Source organism: Molothrus aeneus, chromosome 5 (genome assembly GCF_037042795.1).
Source record: "Molothrus aeneus isolate 106 chromosome 5, BPBGC_Maene_1.0, whole genome shotgun sequence".
Lineage (NCBI taxonomy): Eukaryota > Metazoa > Chordata > Aves > Passeriformes > Icteridae > Molothrus > Molothrus aeneus.
In genome coordinates, this window is record NC_089650.1 from 3,982,948 (window position 1) to 4,003,022 (window position 20,075).

General features: G+C 40.3%; 1 protein-coding gene across 1 annotated transcript in view; it reads left to right on the forward strand.

Annotated features, from left to right (window-relative positions):
• The window catches only part of RERG (RAS like estrogen regulated growth inhibitor), a 90,251-nt gene extending 70,872 nt beyond the window's left edge, over positions 1-19,379 (forward strand). The window contains exons 3-5 of the mRNA XM_066550415.1: positions 2,436-2,492; positions 17,513-17,586; positions 18,190-19,379. Coding sequence (XP_066406512.1) covers positions 2,436-2,492; positions 17,513-17,586; positions 18,190-18,597 — 539 coding nt within the window. The 3' untranslated portion in view covers positions 18,598-19,379. The remainder of the gene's footprint in view (positions 1-2,435; positions 2,493-17,512; positions 17,587-18,189) is intronic.
• The last annotated feature ends 696 nt before the right edge of the window (positions 19,380-20,075 follow it).

Consider the following 20,075-nt stretch of genomic DNA (forward strand, 5'->3'; position numbering starts at 1 on the left):
CTTGGAGGAGCAGCAGCCCTGCACAGCCCCACAGTGCCCCAAAACAGACACAGAGCTCATGGTTCTGGAGCTGGTAGTTCCCCACTCACTGGGGTTGTGATAAGGGGGTGTTTCCTTCCCTTCCCTAGGCCCAAAGAAAAGGAAAATACTTATAAAAATACTTCATTGGCAGCAGTGCCTAGCAAGCAGCTCACTGTGCTTTCTGTGCTCACCTCTGAGGTCTGCCAGCAGAGACTGATTGCCATCTGACTGTGCATGGCAGCCAGCTCCCACCCTTCTTTCTTTAGTTCTGCACCCTCCTAAACATGTAATTATTAATGTATCCGCATGTGCTGGAGATAAATACAGCCTAGCCTCCCCCTCCTCAGCAGAGCTTACACCTGTGATCTCTAATGCTTCACCTCTGCAGCGCTGCACACCTGCACCATTTCATCCTGTGTAATAACTGTGGGTTGTGTACCCTGGGGCTTTATGAAACCTGGGTTTCTCCTCCCAGGCTCATCTCAGCACCTCCAGCCCAGTTCTACTTGTACTTCTTATGGCTTGTCACCTTCTAATCTCTTATATTTGGGCACCTCCAAAATAGCTCTTCTCTCTCTTTCCCTTCAGAGCTCTCTCTGTGACCTTTCGTAGTCATGCTTGACAAACTTCCAATCCCCTCCATCATTTCTACTCTCTTCTCCAGCAATTTCCATCTACAAGTACAAGGTTGTCATAAATAGGGGGACCATGTTTAAGTAGAAAAACATTGGACAGGTTCTTCTACCTTTAATCTGTCTTCATTAGCTTCTCCAGGTCCAGGCACAGGCTCAGGCTCTGCCACACAGGTAGCCCATCACTCCTTCTCCTTCAGAGTATGGCTGTGAAAACATTTTTAAATTCTTTAAAAATTTTAAATAAATTTTTAAAATCTGTTTGATTTTTAAAATCTGTTTTAAGTAATTTTAAATCTGTTTAATGTTTTTTGATCTGTTTTTAAATCTGTCTTTGACAAAGAAGCTAATAAGAGAGAATCTATTACTAGCAATTAAAGAATCATGACCAAACTTTCAAAACAACAAGATGCTTGAACTATTCCAGCTATGATAATAAGTACATAAAAAAAATTCGTGGTGCAATATTACCATGGATGTAAAATCAGCTACAAAGAGGTCATCTTGTTTTTGTTATCTTATGGAATTCAGGTTAAGGACCATACTTGAAAAGTTACTTTGACTAAGAATTGCCACATCTACTCTGAGGAACAAGGACAGCATTTCATCAAAGCCTGAGGAAAAAAAATCAAAGTAGGATTTCCTAAGGAAAATAGAAACTTAAAATAACACCAACTTCAAATCGCTTCTTGTGTGGTGATCTCATTTCCTAAGGATCAGCTTCTTATTACCCCTCCAAGTATGAGATATATTAATCTTCTTAAAACTAATATTCTGATTGTGTGATTAAGGAAATCTTAATTAATTAGATTTATTTTGCAGACTCTTGCCTTATCCTAAGTCTGGGATGGAAGGCATTCTCCTGGCTTCAGTTTGGAAAAGGATCAGAGCTGGGTTTTATTGTCCACCTTCAACCAAAAGCTGGAACAATCATATGGGTCTGATGACAAGGAAAAGTTTTCCTGTAGGTGTAATTGCTGCACTCTTAGCCTGTGCAGTGATATCTCTGGTTTCATTTGGAGAAAGGATTTTGGATGGTTTGCAGGGGTAAATGATTCATTTACATCATTAGAAATTCAAAGCAGTGCATGGTTTTAAATTAAAGAATAATCAAAGCCTATATGAGTTGTTTTTAAAGGGTTTGGAGAGATAGAAAAACTTAAATACAAGAATATAAGTAGCAAGATCTTATCCTATATGCTGAAACTAAGAACTACCTGTCCAGTGCTCCAAAATATAAACTTGTTTTTCTATTTCTGCAAATTGATTAATAGCATGTGTTGATCATTGGTTTGAAATATTTAATCTGTTTTCTTCAAGTAGGCAAAATGTGGAAATTAAACTGTTACAAGGAAGGCATGCCAAAACAGAGAAGGAAGCTATTTAGCCAGTTATTTCTGCCTTACAAGGTTTACAATCCAAAGGCAAGTTTTCAAGAATAAAGTTATTTTGATCAACCCCTCATTTTGAAATGTCAAAGCTGATTCCAATACCACCAACAATTTCCCCACTGGTTATAGGATACCTAAAGCATCCAAAGTAGTGGCTTTAATGCTGCAAAAAGTTTTTGGTATGTTTGTTTTGATTTGTTCTGTTGCTCCCATCCAAAAGCGTGAAGTGGACTACAAACAGTGACAAGTTCTCAAGTGCCCCAAGAAGCTCACAGCTCAGGGGAGCTGCTACCTGTCCACTCACATAGAAAACTTTGCTGGGAAAGCCTTAAAACCAATCTGTTGAGTTGATGCCTTGTCCTTCTGACCCGAAATCTCTTTGTCCCTGCAGCTCTCGTGGTGCGCTTCCTGACCAAGCGGTTCATCTGGGAGTACGACCCAACGCTGGGTAGGTGGCTGTGTCCTGCATTTGAGGGGTTCCCAGACAAAGGAAGGAATGATGAATCTGATTCCATGTTCTCAGAAGGCTCATTTATTATTTTATGATCTATATTATATTAAAGAATGCTATACTAAACTATACTAAAGAATACAGAATGCTAAAAAGACAATAATGAAAACTCGTGTTCCTTCCAGAGTCCTGACATAGTTTGACCCTGATTGGCCAATGAGTCAAAACAATTCACACGAAACCAATGAAACAATCACCTGTGGGTAAACAATCTCCAAACACATTCCAACGCAGCAAAACACAGGAGAAGCAATGAGATGATTATGGTTTTACTCCTTCTCTGAGGCTTCTCAGCTTCCCAGGAGAGAAATCCTGGGCAAAGGGGTTTTTCAGAAAATGTGAATGTGACAGTTGTGTCTTGGAAGCAGGGTGTGGAATGGCATGGCTGAAGCAATGGAATCACAGAGCTAAAATTCCAAGCCTCGGTCAGCCTCTAAATTTGCTGCAAAAAAGCTTCTCTATGGTCATTTTAAGCTGGAACAAATTGTTGCCTAAGATGGCAGAATAGAGAAGCAGCAGCAGCAGACAAAGGCTGAGTTAGTGTATGAGGCACATTGCTGCCCACTCAGAAATCCAGGGGAATTCTGCCATTAAAATAAATTGCTTCAGCATTAAACTCTTCACATCATTTAGTGTGAGATCAGTTTTCTCCTTTTGAATATACCAAATGTCTTCTGCTTGAGAATAAGATACTGGGATACAGATCTGTATTCTGGGATAGAGATCTTAAAAATTTGTAGCCAAAAAAAGGTTTTTACAGTCAGCCTACCTAGACTCAGGTAATTTTTTTGTCCTCATTTTCAAACTTAATATGTCTCTCATTTTTTGGGTGACCAGATAGGGGCACCAATCATCTAAAGGGCATCCACATGTCCCTTCCACTGCTCCCACTTAGCTCTGTTGGGCCTGGCATTTTCAAGAAGCTGGTCCAGATAGTTCAAAAAACCTGTCAAAAAGATGACCTGAATTAGAGGCTTCACTTAAAATTTGTGCCAAGGTCAATTTTTAAATTTTTTAGTATTTCTTAAATTGGCATATATTTAAATGCTCTGCAAATCCAGGCCAAGAAGTGCAAGACAAGGCATTCACTTCTTAGAAGGTGCCTTCAATACCTCAGGACTAAGTATATCACACACAAAGTAAAGGGCTGGAAAGTTCTCTTTTCTCCAACAACGTGTTCCTCTCTCCCTCCTAACATTTCTTTGCAGGTTCCAACACAGATCATAGAGTTAAATATCAATTTCTTTATTAATGTTCTTTCCTTAACAGGTTTCATTAAGGAAATAGAAAATGCAATAAAATTGCAGAGCAGAAATGAAGTGTAATGTATTCTATTACAGAACCCAGGCAGCCCTTTGTAAAAAGCAAGCATCCAGGATTTTTGTTTGGCAAAATGGAGAGATAACAGACATCAAAACTCCCATCTTGGGAAAATAAATCTCAGCACAGCCTGAACTCAAATACATTCTTTTATCTGCTACTATCAATGCAGTCCTCAGTGAATTATGTGTCACCTGCCCTGTGCTGCACAATGGAATGTTCAATAGAATGTTCCTTTGGCATTATTAGTGTTAGTGCTTCACATTTCAATCACCAGTGCAACATTCTAAAAACTTGACAAGAGGTCTATAAAGTCTCTATCTGTGTAGTCCAAGTTCATCAGTTTCTTACAGGGCCACTGCATGCAGAATCATCCTTTTTGCCTTGTTTAAGCACACAAATGAAGTTATTAGCAAGGTTTATTATTTTTTGCCCTATTTTGAGGGCCCCATGCCCTTTTTGCTGTACAAGGCTTGACATTTTGTTTCTGTTTTACAAATGAATACAATTGCAAATTACTGTGCCCCTCAGGAATCTAATTGTCTTCTCTTTGCAACAAGGAAAGCTTTCGTGCAGGCAGCAATAAACTAAAAAATTAAATCTCTTCTGACTTACTGAATTCTACATCACCATTCAGTCTAGAGAATAATAGCTTAAATTATGTATTACACTCACTGTGATGCTCAGCTCTCCAGGTTGCTCTGAGGAAAAGGTTTGAGAAATTCAAAAACTAATAAACTATTGTCAAGGAGTTATTCCTTAATCACAGTAATCTCTGGTGGAAGCTGCTCACCAAGAGATTGTTTTGTAAAGTATTTTTTTTTCAAACTACAGATCACAATGGGGTTAAAAAAGGGTTCTAAACTGTTAGAGATGACAAAGAATCTTGAAATTGTAACCACTATTTAGGTCTTCAGAGATCAATGAGAAAGAAACTGTACCTTGAAAAGCTTTGAAAACCAGTGCCTGAAAAAAATGCATTTCTGTCTTTTAGCATTGTCATCCTGCAGTGATTTGGTGTCCACTTACCTGTAAACATCTGAATTCACTGAGAAGCTTCAGCAGAATAGATTCATTTCCTCTCAGCAGTCATGGGCTGGCAGTTCTGTGGAAAGAGGAATATGCTCAATCAGTACAAAAAATTAAAGTTGTGTCAGTGAGGATAATTTCCCCTACAGGGAAAAATAAGCAGCTTTGTCAAGTTATTCTAAAAGGACAGGAGTAAAACAGATGCAAACCATCCAGCTACTAAGCAACGGGAGGTTTTGCCAAAAATCACTGGGGCTGAGACAAGAACATCAAATTTATAGTTTATTTCTTATGTCAAGCTTTCAACCACCCATTAGCCCTCTGATGCAAGCAATCTCCAGATAATTCCTATTTTTAGGAAAGCTTTCACCAAGCTGTTCAAGGCCTGATGGAAATTCAACATTAACTTAAAGTAAGCATCATATTAAAAAAAAAAAAAACTGTTCCTCTTTTTATTCAAGGGTGGCACATTTTAACTGGAAGGGGAAAAACACACCTTATAAATATTCCTTACTATTCTAACCTGCCAGAAGAAAATGAAGGGCCATATTTTTAGCAGCACCTGGATAGAATGCTGTACCAACCAGGAGCCAAATTACCAACCACAAAATAACATTTTCTGGCAGGAGGAACATCACTGAGCCCTGCAAGCTTTGGAAAACAGAGCAGCTGCTGAAGTCAGGGCTCTGCAGCTCTGCCACTTTGTGCAGATGTTGGATCTGTGCAAACACTGGCAGGACAGCTGCATCTTCACCAAAAGTACATCTCACTCTGCTTTTCATTTAACTGTTCTCAGCCAAAGGGCAGCAACCTCAGCAAAGGTCATTTTCTGGAGAGTGTTAACCACCAGCCTTGACTTGTCCAATATTTCTGTTTAAATGGCAGCTCATTGTCACCATTTTGGCATGGGGTTTTTGTTTGCTTTTCCAAAAGGTGCTAAATTCCTCGAGGTAAATTCCTACCTGGCATTATCAAGGTGAATGGGTTTCCACATCCATCTTCATTTACAGAAAATTGCAGCTATCTCACATTTTCAACAGAATTAGATGAAAGAGCTCTATGTAGGAATGGGCTGGAATAGCACATTTTAAAACATACACACAGTTGTTTTCTAAAATATTAAATGATGAATAATTCAGCATCAAACTAGTCTTCTTCAGCTAGTCAAATATGCACTGAGAAAGGGGATTGGATTCCCACATGGATTTCACCAAAATTCATTCATGTTTACATGTTTTTAAATAGAACAAAACTTGAAAAACGTATAAGCAAGCTCAGTGTGATGCTAGAAGACCTCAAAATGCTTGGCCTGAGTAGGACACCAGTTAAGTCACACTCCTGTCATGAATGTGGGACTCTCATGGACCTCAGTGACCCCAGGGCTTGACCCCATAATTTTCAGGGATTTCAGCAGGGAATAGCTGCTTTCCCCAGTCCCAGCAAATTGCAATAACAAATTTTGAGTCTGCATCTCAGCAATTCCCCCCAGGAACTACTGGCAGTGCCCAGAATTTATGGTGCCTTCACCTGAGCTCAAAAATTGAGATATTGTGGTTTGTTTTGATATTTAATTGATTTTAAAATTGGACATGCTGAATCCAAGTGATCAAGGAATCTGCTAAATTTATTTTTTCCTGAGAGGCAAAAAAAGGAGGAGAAAGCCCAAAGAGCCATCACAGCAGCAGACAGATAGGGGGCCTGCAGAGAACTTCATGGGTAGCAGCAAATTTCCTGCTTCCATAAGCCATGGCATGCAGGGAGAATCTCCTGGATCAAATGATGAAAGAAGAAAATTCATCATTGCTATGGCTGAGCACTTTTAAAAATAATTTTGCATCATTTCTCTGAGAACACATTTGTTGTTCCACCAAAACTTGAACAGTTTGCTTTACTAGAAACAGAGCTGGGGTATGCAGGAATTGGGAGAAAAAAAAAATCAAAACAAACCAAGAAAACCTTCCCCCAAAAAAACAAATATAAGGGGGGTGTGTTATGAACTATGTTTTGTCATTTGTTTTGGATTAGCATTTTTAAGTACATCTAGGAGAATCAGGAGGCTCCTGAGGCTCAAGGACTGAAATATCAGTTTTTGCTATATAGGAAAAAGTCCCAAATAAATAAACCCCCAGGTAAATGCAGGAGAAAGGCTTCTCAGTTCTTTTCTTGTTTCTGTAACTGATTTGTTGTCTGCAGTCTCTGCCTCTGTGTCTCACCTACAAAATCCTTCATCTTACAGAAGGATTGCAAATCCCTAGAGTAACTGATACTCACATTTAGGACACTCATCAAAGGCACACAGAAACACCAAGCAAAGCCTGGATTTGAAACAAAAATCTACTTATATCAGCAAACAAGGAGATGATATTTTTGCTGACCTTTCTAGAAGTGTCTTGGCTTTCTCACACTGCCCCTAGATGTCTTTCTCCAACTGTTCACACATTTCATAGGATTTTGGCAATCCTCTGAAAAGAAAACTCTCTGTTAGCAGATGATCAATAGAACAGGACTGTGTATGAAGGCAAAGAAAGACAGAAAGCAAAGGAGTTTATTTAATTTGAAAGGGATAGAGAGAAGACTCTTAACTACTTTAAAGTAGAGGTAACTCAAAGAAATAGAGGTTTTAAGAAAAATTATAATTTTGCCAGGACTAGTAGATTAATAGTGACATTTCTGAAGAGTATTTCTTGTGACTGTATCAGAATTTCTTTACAGGTTTTTGTTCACTCTTTTTGCTTCCCTGGCAGAATAAAACACTTGAACAGTATTCCTATAATGTCCTATCTAATGCAACATACAGACAGCCCATAAGAGACCCTCAAACATGGGTAAGATGTGTAGGCATCAGGAAAGCAAGAAAAATAGGAGATAAAATAGTAAAAATTTCTTAAAGGAAGGAGACAGAATCCTCTCTTAGAGCCCTGAATTCTCCCACAGCAGGAAACTAAACCTCCTACAGACGAGATCCAGACTTGCAAATTACACCACTGTGGCAAGAACAGCAGAAATGACTTTGTGAAGGTATTTACACTGGCAAGGAGGCTTTTCCCACTGGAAAACTTCTTGCAAGGATGATTATTTTTACATTAGAAGGGTAGTTTTGCTTACATCTATAGCTGGGGGGTTCTGTTAGCAAAACAGTATCATTCAGGCATCACAAGGAAAGGGTGGAGGTCCCATACAGGACATAAATGATGTGGCAAAACTAGCAAATAATGCTGGCCTGAGTTTGTTTTCTGCACTGGATAAATACAGGTCTGTATGAACAACATAAATAGCAGAGGAAAGTAGGAATATATCAGGAATAGATCCAAACTGGCTTTCATCAAAATGGTTGAGAACCAGAAACAGTTTAGATGGAATCTCACTAAAGAGTAGAAGTACAGTTATTCAGTATAATTTATTATATATTTATTATTTTTTTTAAATAGAAATAATATATTTAATATAAATAAATAGAATCACTATAAGTTATCTATTTATAATATTATAGATTATAATTATAAAAATAATTCTATATTATTGCATAATTATAATATTGTATTATATAAATAATTATATATTATTAAGTATAATTCATTATATATTATAATATATCCTAGCAAGAGAAGATACAAGAACTGTCCTTTTGGGACAACTTTGTGCTCCTGAAGCCATGATAAAGAGCTCAGGTCCAAACAGAGCTCTCCAGGATTGTCTCTGCTGTCTGGTTTATTCAGCTAAGACATTGTCTGGACAGCCTGAATACCATGTGAACACAAACCCCTGATCCCTGGGCTTGCCATCCCCGCTGCAGATCCCAAGTTAAAGAAACATTATCTTTGTGCATTGTGGCTTTTTTAGTTTTCTTGACTGGTGGCTTACTCAGCAAGTTTGCCCTAGCACTCCTGAAGGTTTAACTGCCTCTCCCCAGCACAAAAACCCTGGAGCAGCACAGATGAGGGAGAAACTGCCCAGACAGCAAACAGAGCTTTGAACAGAGCAGCCCAGAGTGAAAGAGGTGTTTATAAATCATTAACTGATGCCCCTCCAGCCCTGGGTGGAAAGGCTGACAGCCCTGGAAGGAACGCAGCCTCCCCTGCCAGTCCCTCCTCTTCCAGCTGCCCCACAGGATAGTGCAGTCTGCAAGAAGCTCATGATGGAAAATTTGAAAAAAATTTGAAAAAAAAACATTTTCTACAGTGAGGAGAAGGGCAGAGAGCTCTGCCACCACCTTGCAGAACTTTGCCTTCTGCATATTTCATCCAAACACCCGTGCTGACAACTCCAGCCTGTCCAAGCACACGTGGTCCTGGTGGGGTGTAGTGGGAACCATCATTTGGGGCTGGAAGGAAGGGCTGCCAGCCTGTGCCTCAGGGACTGCCATGGCAAATGTGTAGGCACTTCATAAATCACTGGGAAACAGCCTTATTCTCAAGCCAGACTCCAGCTATTCCTATCCTGGATTTTTATTGACAAAATTACTCATTCCTTCTGCTTCAGTGCTTAAGGGATTCAGTCCTCAGCAGTCTAAGTTTTGCCTTCCTAGGCATCTTCCTGTGATCATATTTTTCCTACATCAAAACAGCAGCAACATTATTTAACCTGATGTACATTTAATATGCTGTATCATTTTTACTGTGCTCTTCAGCAGGAGGAATTTATACTGAATGCATTATAGCAATGAGCCATGAAAGAATTCCCAGTTTCTCTGAGGTGTTTCTAAGGAAATGGACTCATATGGCCTAAAGCACCTTAAAACACCAATCTGGCTTCTAAAATTCTCAACAAAAACTTGAAATCATGAAATTGTAATTGAGAGCAGCAACAGAGGATTCTTACAATGACATGGGAAGCAGTTATCTGAAAATGTGGTTTGTTTTCTTTCATATGAGTCTCAAGATGAAGATATTCCTGATGCCAGTAATAAAAATACTGCTTTTTTACAGTAGCTCAACAGACAGCAAAACTCAGGAATGGTAGTGGCTGTTCTTGCTATAGCTACAGCTGCAAAATATTTCTCCCCTACTTTTGTTGCTCATCATATTCTGAGATGTTTCCCAGATGGGCAGAATTTTCCAGTGCTTGCCTCTGCACCCCCAGGAGAGAAGGCTTTTTGTTTTACTTATTTTGGGTGTGAGAAAATTCTCACTGGTTAGTTTTAATTTATGTTATCAGAAGTAAGGTGAAATTCAGCTTCACCATCAAAGACTTCTTGCTGCAATCAGACAAAAAGGCATTAAATTTATAAGGCTTAAATTTATCAGGGTTGTATTTCCTACCAAGAACCAACTTCCCTTCCAAGCATTGGCAAGAAAATTAAATGAAAACCAAAAAACCAACAGACCAAAACAACCAACAACTGCTTAAACCTCTGAGCTTACTCCCTACTTGTTAGCACTGCTCTGGCTTTATTGGTTTGGTTTTAGCATGCCTTGATGAATTCAGTTCCAGGTACCTGCCCACATTTTCTTTGCCTGTCCCAGTAAAATTTGAATGAAAACAGAACCCATAAGAAAGGAAAAGCATCACAACTTCACTTCCCAAAAGAAACCCTTTCTTCCCATGCAGCAGAAAAGGCTTATTTGCATGCAGCAGGAGGTAACAAACAAAGACATCTTTAATTGTTTTTAGAGTCCTCTTGAAGAAAACTATTCTACAATTTCTGTCTGAAGGCCAAAATATTATTTATTAAAAATATCAACACATCAAGAAAAAATAATTTTCTGTAGGCTAGGTTTATATTACCCATGTGTTCTGCCTAAAAAGAGGAAATCCCAGGGATGCAACAGAACCTCTCATACCAAGATGAGAACTTTATGGTCTATGTAAACACTGGCCATCTACTACCTTCCCACTTAATCATAAAGAGGATAATGTGATAAAAAACAAACTTCTCACTAAGAAGCAGCCTGATCAAGCCCCATTCCTCCTGGATTTGTTCTCCATATTCCCCACTACAGTAGCTGGTTTTTTTTGCATGTGTCCTTGTGCTCCATGGAGCATCCTTTCCCCCCATGAATCCCCACAGCATCTGAAGCTTCTGCTCAGGTCACCCACAAATATTCTCTGTCCATTGCCAGGGACCAGGAACAACCCCAGATGCTGCCTTGTGCAGAGGCTCTTGCCTGCTGACTACCCTGTGCCTCCTCAGCTAATGGATTTTTTGGGTTTTTTTTTGCTAAGGTTGGGATTAAATGTGTGAGATGCTATTTCTTGTTCTGACTCAGATGTTTATTAGTTCTTATTTATATTATAGTTTCACAGGCTGTGAGTTCTACAGCATGTCACTTAAACTAAAAATGGAGCCCTATCTCTTTCTACAAGGCTTTTTAAGGATAAACTGTTTAATTAAGAAATTACACCTAAATTATTTTTACTTTTAGTTTAATAACTAACTACTCATGGCCTGCAATACAGACTTTTTTATCAAATTATATAACATTACCTAAACTTATGAAGAAGAAGGTGAAAAAGAAGGATTAGCCTCTGCCCTAAAACTTCTGGTTTGCTTTATATATATTACTATATTCTAAAAGTTTAAACCCTAAGTTTTCTACTATGTGATATTACACACTTCTATTCAAACTACACACTTATAATCTTAGTTTTATCATTCAATTTTGGAAGCTTTCTCCACAGCCTCAGGTCAAATGCAGTGTTCTCTTGGGGGTCAGTGCCTGTCAGCACAGAAAGTCTGAAATTCTCAATAATCAGGGTTCCAACACTTAGGGATGTGAATAGGGTTGCTGTGCCTCACCCAGCCTGGATTTACACAGAACAGAAACCTCTGAGAGCTCCACGTTGCACTGAAAAAGGCACTAAAAAAGGCACTGAAAGCAGCTGAGCCAGCACAGGTGCCCTCAGTGCCTCCCACGTGGCTCCTTTTGTGCCCAGCTTTGACCTGAGCAGCCTGGGGACACCTGCAGCACTGCAGTCACAAATCTGATTTTGGCAAAGGTGGCCTTGGAGACGGCAGCCAAAAATGAAGTTTGAAAAGAAATCAGTTTGCACATCACCGCGTCAATTCCAGAACAGCATCCACTGCATGTGAAGCGGGCTGGAGATTCCAGACCCAGGTTAAATATCTCTGCCAACAAATATCTTCTCTCATCCATATTTTGGTTGAAATTTGTAGCTTGACACGAGGGTTTGTGTAGCTTGAAAGCTGCGCATTAAGAGCACACAACACCCATGGGAAGTCTATCAGGTATTTTTTGGGTCCCTAGGACAAAGGAGGAGTTGAGAATCTGACTCCATGTTCTTAGAAGGCTAATTTATTATTTATGATCTCTATGATATTATATAAAAGAATGCTATACTAAAACTCTACTAAAGAATAGAGGAAGGATGCTTACAGAAGGCTTAACAAGATAATAATGAAAAACTCGTGACTGCTTCCACAGTCCCTACACAGCTGGCTGTGATTGGTCATTAAATAAAAGGAATTCACATGTTGGATAAACAATCTCCAACGACATTCCAAAGCAGCCAAACACAGGAGAAGCAATCAGATAATTATTGTTTTGATTTTTCTCTGAGGCTTCTCAGCTTCTCAGGAGAAGAAATCCTGGTGAAGGGATTTTTCAGAAAATATGACAGTGACAGAGTGTTCAACCTCCTGGAGCTTTTCTTTCCCTATTTCCTGGCTCTTGGAGCTACACATGCACAGTACAACATTGAAGAGTCCAAATCCAATTATCAGTCACAATGTTTCCTTTCAAAAACATTATCTTTACTATTTTTTCTCCTTTTACACATGATAAAAATGATGCAATGGCCATTCCTGGCATCTTGTTTGATAGTATTACTAATAAATAACCAAACTTTTCTCATTTGGGGGTCTGTGGTATTAATGAATAGAGAGACATGAGGTTATGCTGCATTAGCAATACAGATATGTGTTTCAGTAAAAACACAGTACCACAGTATAACACAAGGTACTGTGTTATACTGTGGTACTGTGTTTTTACTGACTGTAAAACCACTGCTGGTGGCAAAATAAAAACCCTCCTGTAAGGTAAACAACAGAGGGAACATGTAACAGCCAGAGGCAAGCAAGAAAAATAAATTCCACTGTGCTTTGAGAAAACCTGGGGTTGAGGAAAGAAGAAGGGAGGAGAGGCTTTCAGGAGGATACACTCAGCTTACAGGGGCTTTCTAAAATGTGCAAAGTTCTTGCCGCAGCAGAGAAATGCAGAGGGGGACAGACCTCACCAGGGCTGCATCAAGGAAGGGTTGGGACAACATTGCCAGGGTTAGTAATAATTTTTTGGGGTGTTTTTTCCCCAACAGTCAAAGTCACTGTTCTCAAATGTGACAGAGAAGTGCAACTGATGGGTGTCAAAGACTGCAGGAGTCTAAATGAGTAGTGAGGTACCAACAAAACCACCCCCAACAATAAACAAGAACATTTATTCTGTTAACAGAACTAATTAATTTTTAATCTTTTAGACACAGGAATTTAACCATGATTTAAGTGTTCATGTCTATTAGCTGAGGTTTTTGGTCTGAAAACTCTCCTGCAATCACTACACAAAAAGTCTTTCTCCAGATCTCCTGCATTTCTTAGATCCACCTGGCTGAAAACCACCATTAGACCAAAGTTTCTTAAAACAAGGACATATAAAAATGCTTTAGTAACCTCTCTTGACAAAAAAAATCAACTAAAATTCTGTATGGAAAGAGAGGTTGTGACCCTCTGTACTTAAAGCAAACAACAGACCAGGCTAGCTAAAGTTTGCCTGTAAAATATAATTGCTTCATCTCAGCTGATTTACCCACTCCTAAAACCTAGAAATACCTCCACGCAAAAAAATATTGAAAACAGCTTTTTACATCACTAAAACTTTTTACATCACTGCAAATATAACTCAAAATCTAGAAATTAATTTCCAGAGAACAGTTTTTCTCTACAAACTACAATATTCTGGAACAAATATACTCAGAAAAACAGGATAGTCCTGGACAAAACAAAGGTTTGAGAGATGACCAGCCAAGTATCATAGGCCAAAACTCTGTTTAAAATGTCACAGTAGTGCCAGGATGTGATGTGAACAAGTTGTAACTCAATATTTCATCCATAGACAGTCTGGATCATGGGCTTCAAAGTTTTCCCTACAAAAGTAGGTTTTTTCCTGTATTTTTTTTAAATCATATTGCTCAGAAGAATAGAGATATTTTGTAATATGCTTATCAACACCAAGACCCCCCAGGGAAGTTGTTTCTTCCCTGCAAAATAATTTTTTCCACAATTATTCAGCAGCTGTGGTCATTTGATTAATTAATTAATAAATTATTGTGGCTCAAAACCAAACCAACTGCTGCCATTTTCCAACAAGTTTCTCAGGCCTTTTGACCACTCAAAATCTATTTGAAATAAACTTGAATTTTTCAAACAATGGAACCATAAGAACCAAAATGCTTTGCACTGCAGGGGTGCTGGGGGATTTCAGCTTTACGAGCAGGAGCCACTCTGAAATCTGGCATCAGCCTTCAAAGCCACCCTCATCACACCTTTGAGCCTCTTACTGGGAATGTGACTGGAAGCACAGCAAGAGCAGGTCAGATTTACTTATTTATATTGAAGCAGGGCAAATAAATCAATCATTTCCCACAGCACTGCCAGATTCAGGCAGGCTCAGTCTGCACAGCAGCTCCCTGACTCTGCTCTGACACTGGGTTTGTTGTGAGCAAAGCTCAGCTCCGTGGTGTCCGTTCCATCTCTGGGGGCTTAGAGGTAGAATGGGTAACACGTGGTGCAAAGCAAGGTCTGAAGTGCAGAAAGTTGCCTAAAATCGTCTTGGGAGCTGCTGGTGGAGTGCTGCACCTTGCTTTTTCTACTTAACCACAATGATGCAAGCATAAGACTTTTACAGCCTGGATTCATCTGACCAGTTCTGGACTTCCCAGAACTTTTGAGGTGCAGTTTATTCCAGGAGAGAGCTCAGACAAGCTATATCCAGCAGCACCTATTTTATTTCATCAAATCTAATAGCAGTCAAGGGTACTCAGCTGAGTCACAGACACAGACACAAACACACAGGGGTTTGTTTCGGTCAGGGGTCCAGCAGTTATCTCAAGCCCTGTACTTACTCTCCGGCTGCATGTCTCAAAAAAAAAAGAAAAAAAAAAGAAAAAAAAGGAAAAAAAAAAAGAAAAAAAAGGAAAAAAAAAAAAGAAAAAAAGGACAAAAGGGACAAAGAGAGGAAAAGATGGGGGGAAAAGATGGGGGGAAAAAAGAAAAAGGCAGTGCCACAAGGAAATTATACAAATAAATCCCAAAGCAAGGCAATGTTTTTGTGATGTACCATGGGATCAGTGTGAACAGACTGGGACTCACATCTTCAGGGCTCATAATTTACAAGACAACCAGATTCTTCAGATTTTTCTGTTCCCTTGAAGGAGAAGCCATGTCTGTGATTACACCAAAAATGCTTTCAACGTCCAGCTGTTTTACACTCCTCATTAAAATTCACCCAGCTACCACACATTCCTGAGCACAGGAGCAGACACACATTTAGGAAGATTTATTTACACGAATCTGACCTAAATTGGTGCTACTCATCCAAGATCAAATTCCATTCCAACATGAGCAGCCAAAGCAAGTTAAACTTGCAACATAAAGTGCTGCCAGCGTCCTATTTTGAGAAGTTAAGTATAATTTAAGATTCATGCTGCTTTTGCATGGTGAGCAAAAGTCTGTTCCTTGAGACTCCATAGGGAGACTCCATTCCATAGGGAGAATAAATCTCAAGGATTTATTATATATTATATTAAATATATATATTATAATAATATATTCTATTATTATATATTTATTATATATTCTATTTTTATTATATTATTATAAATTTCATAGGATGGCCTACTCCCTCCTGCCTCCTGAGGACACTTCACAGATATCCTGCAGTCAGGGCTGGGTGAGCATTTTCTCAGCTTCTGTGGAAAAATTCTCAGCAGCCACTTGTCAAACAGGACCAGATGGTTGAAGGCAAATGAGCACTGCAAAGCCTTAGCAAGTAAGGAGCTAAAATCACACTCCTTACTCAGAGAGCCATCTATCCTGCACAGCACCCTACCCCAAAGAAACAGAGCACAAGTTCCTAAATAACATCAAGTTTGGAGTACTACACAGGGAATCCCAACCCAACACTGAAATAACTAATTGAAGGTGCAGCTCTAACAGCAAAGCAGAGTTTCCTGCTCTTTCTGCATTCCCTGAGGGAATTGCTGAGCCAGGAGGGTGTGTGGAAGGCACAGATAAGACATTCCACCAAGGGACTTTGACATACCTCGCTCTGCTGTGTAGGCATAGCCTCAGGATCACAAAGAGAGACTCCAACACCTTCAAGAGCCTGGAAATACCATCCAGAAGGGGTATTTACAGCCTTTAAGAAAGCCAGTCATCATGGCCTGAAACCCTACAGCAAGCTTGCTTGCCATCTGCCCAAGTAAATTGGCCATTTGTCCCTATTGGAGACAGCTGGGCTGTTAAAGCAATTAAGGTGGCACAGGAAGGGCGTGACATTTTTGGTTTGGGAAGTGTTTGCAGCACTGACAGCACTGAAACATTCCTGATTGTGAGGAGTTGACGTTCTTAAGTGAATAATGAAAACAGGCATTTATGAAACACCAGCCCTTGCAGAAGTTCAAGTTAAAGAAATAAGTTTCCTTCCTTTGTTCCTATTGAAGAGATTTACACCAAATGAAAGAACTCTGTCTCTGACAATGCAAAGCACTCATAGTCACTGGCCAGACTTTTACAGCATGCATATTTGTCTTTTGATATAGGACATCTGTGAGCTAGCAACAGTAATAAATCTGAATGTTAGCACAGATAGTTTTCCACATTTTAGGTCAAATGCTATCAAATTTAGCTTATCAGCTTATTAAGATAAAACAAGCTGCTTTGTCATTAGTTTTCTGATTAGTTGCTTGGCTCCAAAACCTGGGACAGTAAATAGGGTTGTTGGTTTCCATTTTTCCATAGTGTAAATGCTTAATGCCCACTGGTTATCCTTATAAATCATAAACAGGGAAATCACTGCTTGATCCCTTGCTAGAAGAGGGGAATGTGATGATTTCAGCATGTTTAAAACACACATTCCTAACATACCTAACTGGTCTGTAATTTTTTCACAGTACAGGGCCTGAGCTTAGTGGTTGGGTTCCTTGATCTGCAACCATCCTGGTTTTGATCAACAAGCTATGCAGTGACAGTCTATTGAGCTGGATACCTTGAGAGTTGTGGTATTGTCTTCCAAAGCTAGCAGCCTTTCCTGGGAGCAAACAGGAAAAACGGGACACAGCTTTGCAGAGCTCTCTGCCAGAGCTGTCCTTTGCTGGGTGCAGACTGCAGCATCCACCAGGCTTTTGCAGGTCTAACCCATGGGAAAGTAAAGGATGTGCCCTATGGAGAGAGGTAAGTGCTGCTGCTTTAGAAAAGAGGACTTGAATGTGCTCCAGGAGGGCTGGAAGAGCTCCAGCAAGGAAAATTTAGCCAAACTGCACGTCACATGTCTGCTCTTGTGCTGGGAGATCTGAGAGGAAGATATATAAAAAACAGGGAAAAAAAAGAGAAGAAAATTACATTTTTCTAATACGTTTCACAACATGTGTTCTTATTTTAGAGTCGACATACCGTCACCAAGCTACCATTGATGATGAAGTGGTTTCCATGGAGATACTAGACACAGCTGGCCAGGTGCGTGGGTGCCTGTGCTGCTGCTACCCAGTGCCTTGGCTGGGGTGTGCAGCAGGGCAGGAAATTGTGCTGGTGGCAGCAGTGCAGGGGCTGGCAGGTGTGCCCCACTCTGGGGACACAGATTTCCTTCCGGGCAGAACCCCCTCTCTCCTCCCCCGTGCTGGATCCACACCCTTCCCATCAGGGATCCTGCTTGGAAGAACAAACAAGTCAAGGGGTTTATTCTGGGGATAAAATTATTTTGTTGTCATGCTTTTTTATTCAGGGCCAGTCCAGAAAGCAGGCGTAAAGTCACAGTCTATTGCTACAGTCAAGTGATGGGGCTTGGCAACTTCAGCCAATGATTCCCACCAAAGTGAAGAGCAGATTTGCCATAGTCAGGTCTCCCTTGTAAAACATGGCAGGTGCAGGTGCTGCATAGGCCAGATAGGTCATGGCACTGGGTGGAATAGATCTCCTATGCCACGTGATAAAAAAGGTGATGTGAGCAAAGTATAAGGTAAAGCAGATGCGCACAGCTTTGTAGGACCAGCACCTCTCTGAAGACCTTCTGTCTTCTTCATAAATCAAATTCCTGAGGCATTCTTCTGTCTTTTCCAACAGGAGGATGCCATTCAGAAAGAGGGACACGTGCGATGGGGCGAGGGCTTCGTGCTGGTTTACGACATCACGGACAGAGGCAGCTTCGAGGAAATGCTGCCGCTTAAGAACTTGCTGGACGAGGTCAAAAAGCCCAAAAACGTCACCCTGATCCTGGTAGGGAACAAAGCAGACTTGGATCACTCCAGGCAAGTCAGCACGGAGGAAGGTGAAAAGCTGGCCACGGAACTTGCTTGTGCTTTTTACGAGTGCTCAGCCTGCACGGGAGAGGGGAACATCATGGAGGCCTTCTACGAGCTGTGCCGCGAGGTGCGGCGCCGCAAGATGGTCCAGGGCAAGACTCGGAGGAGAAGCTCCACCACCCACGTCAAGCAGGCCATTAATAAGATGCTGACCAAAATCAGCAGCTAAAAAGAGCTGTCCTAAGCCAGAGAAGTGTTTTAGAGCGTGTTAGCTTGGAGGAGGGATGGGGCAAGCAGAGTTTAATGAGAAATGGTCAAATCTTTGCAATGAAGAAAAAAACCACAAAAAGACAAACGCCACCACTTTTTTGAGTAACACAGAATCATACTGTTTTCCTGTTTTGAAATGTATTTAGCCACACTGCTTCTGACTAATGTGGGGAATAAAAAACAACAAACAAACACCAAATGAACTCCAAATGACTAGACAATTGTGGGGATTGGCAACCAAGAGAGAATCTTCTGCTTCTACGTGGCTAGCTCCAATCCCCTGCAAGTCAGTAGTGCCTAAACATCACTTCCAGCCAGACAGCTGCTCAGTAGCCTTTGGAGAGTAAGATTCAGCCCTCAGTCCATCAACAACCATCACAACTGATGTTTCTCAGGACTGAATATGTGTAGAGGCTGCTGTGTTGAAACAGAAAGTTCACCTGACACCTTCACCAGCTCTGAGTTGGCTCGTTGTATGCTTTCACTCCTTCCTTGTTATTTTTGTCAAATCCATGAGTGTTGATGTTCTTAGCAAGGTATGCAAAAAATATAGGAAAGGTCTATTTCCTGGAGTGTTTAGCCAGCTAGACACACATTTCAAGAGAGCTAAAGTTCAGGTACTCTTCCAGCTTCTCTGAAACTGCAGAGTTCTCCAAAATAATCATCTAGTCCAGCAGCATTTCACCATTTCCCCCCTCAAAGTGCTTGGGGAAATGGGAGTATGTGTGCTGGGAAATCAAACTGAAAAAAAAAAAAAAAAAAAAAAAAAGAAGAACCACATTACTATTAATGTAGCTATGGGTAGTTTTTAGATTTTTTTTCTTTTTTTTTTTTTTTTTCAATCCAAGTAGTTCCTCTTAGTCTATTTTATACTGAAGAAGAACAGAATCCTTGGGAAGGCAAGTATTTAAAGTCTAAGCCCAAATGTAAATCAGATCTGAATGGCCTCTACCATATCAAAAGACCATAATTTTCAGCTGTTTAAATTCCCAGATGCTGCTTGGAGCACTCTGAGGCTCAAAGCAGTGCAGGTTTTTTGTGGCTTTTATCTGGCACATTGAAGCAGAAATGCATTTCATCAGATTTTGGTGCCTGGGATAAAAGGTGTCCTCTGCTTTCCTTCTCCCTCATGATCTCATTTAAGTTTTGCCTCCTGTCTAGTTGGTTTGTTAACTGCTAAAAGATGCAAGAATCAAGATTGGAAGCATTTAATTCAGATTGTGCTGGTCTTGCTGGTCTCCCACCAGTGGTGTGGCATCCCTTTGGGCAGCTCAGACTGTCAACATGTAGAACCACACCAAGGATTGGGATGACAAATTAGCAGTGTTCTCCTCTGAGGAACAGCCCCCTTGGAGCATTTACTTACAACTTTATTCTCCACTGCTTTGTACTTCATGTGGTTATTTGTGAGGAAGTGACTCCAAAAGCCTGTCAAAT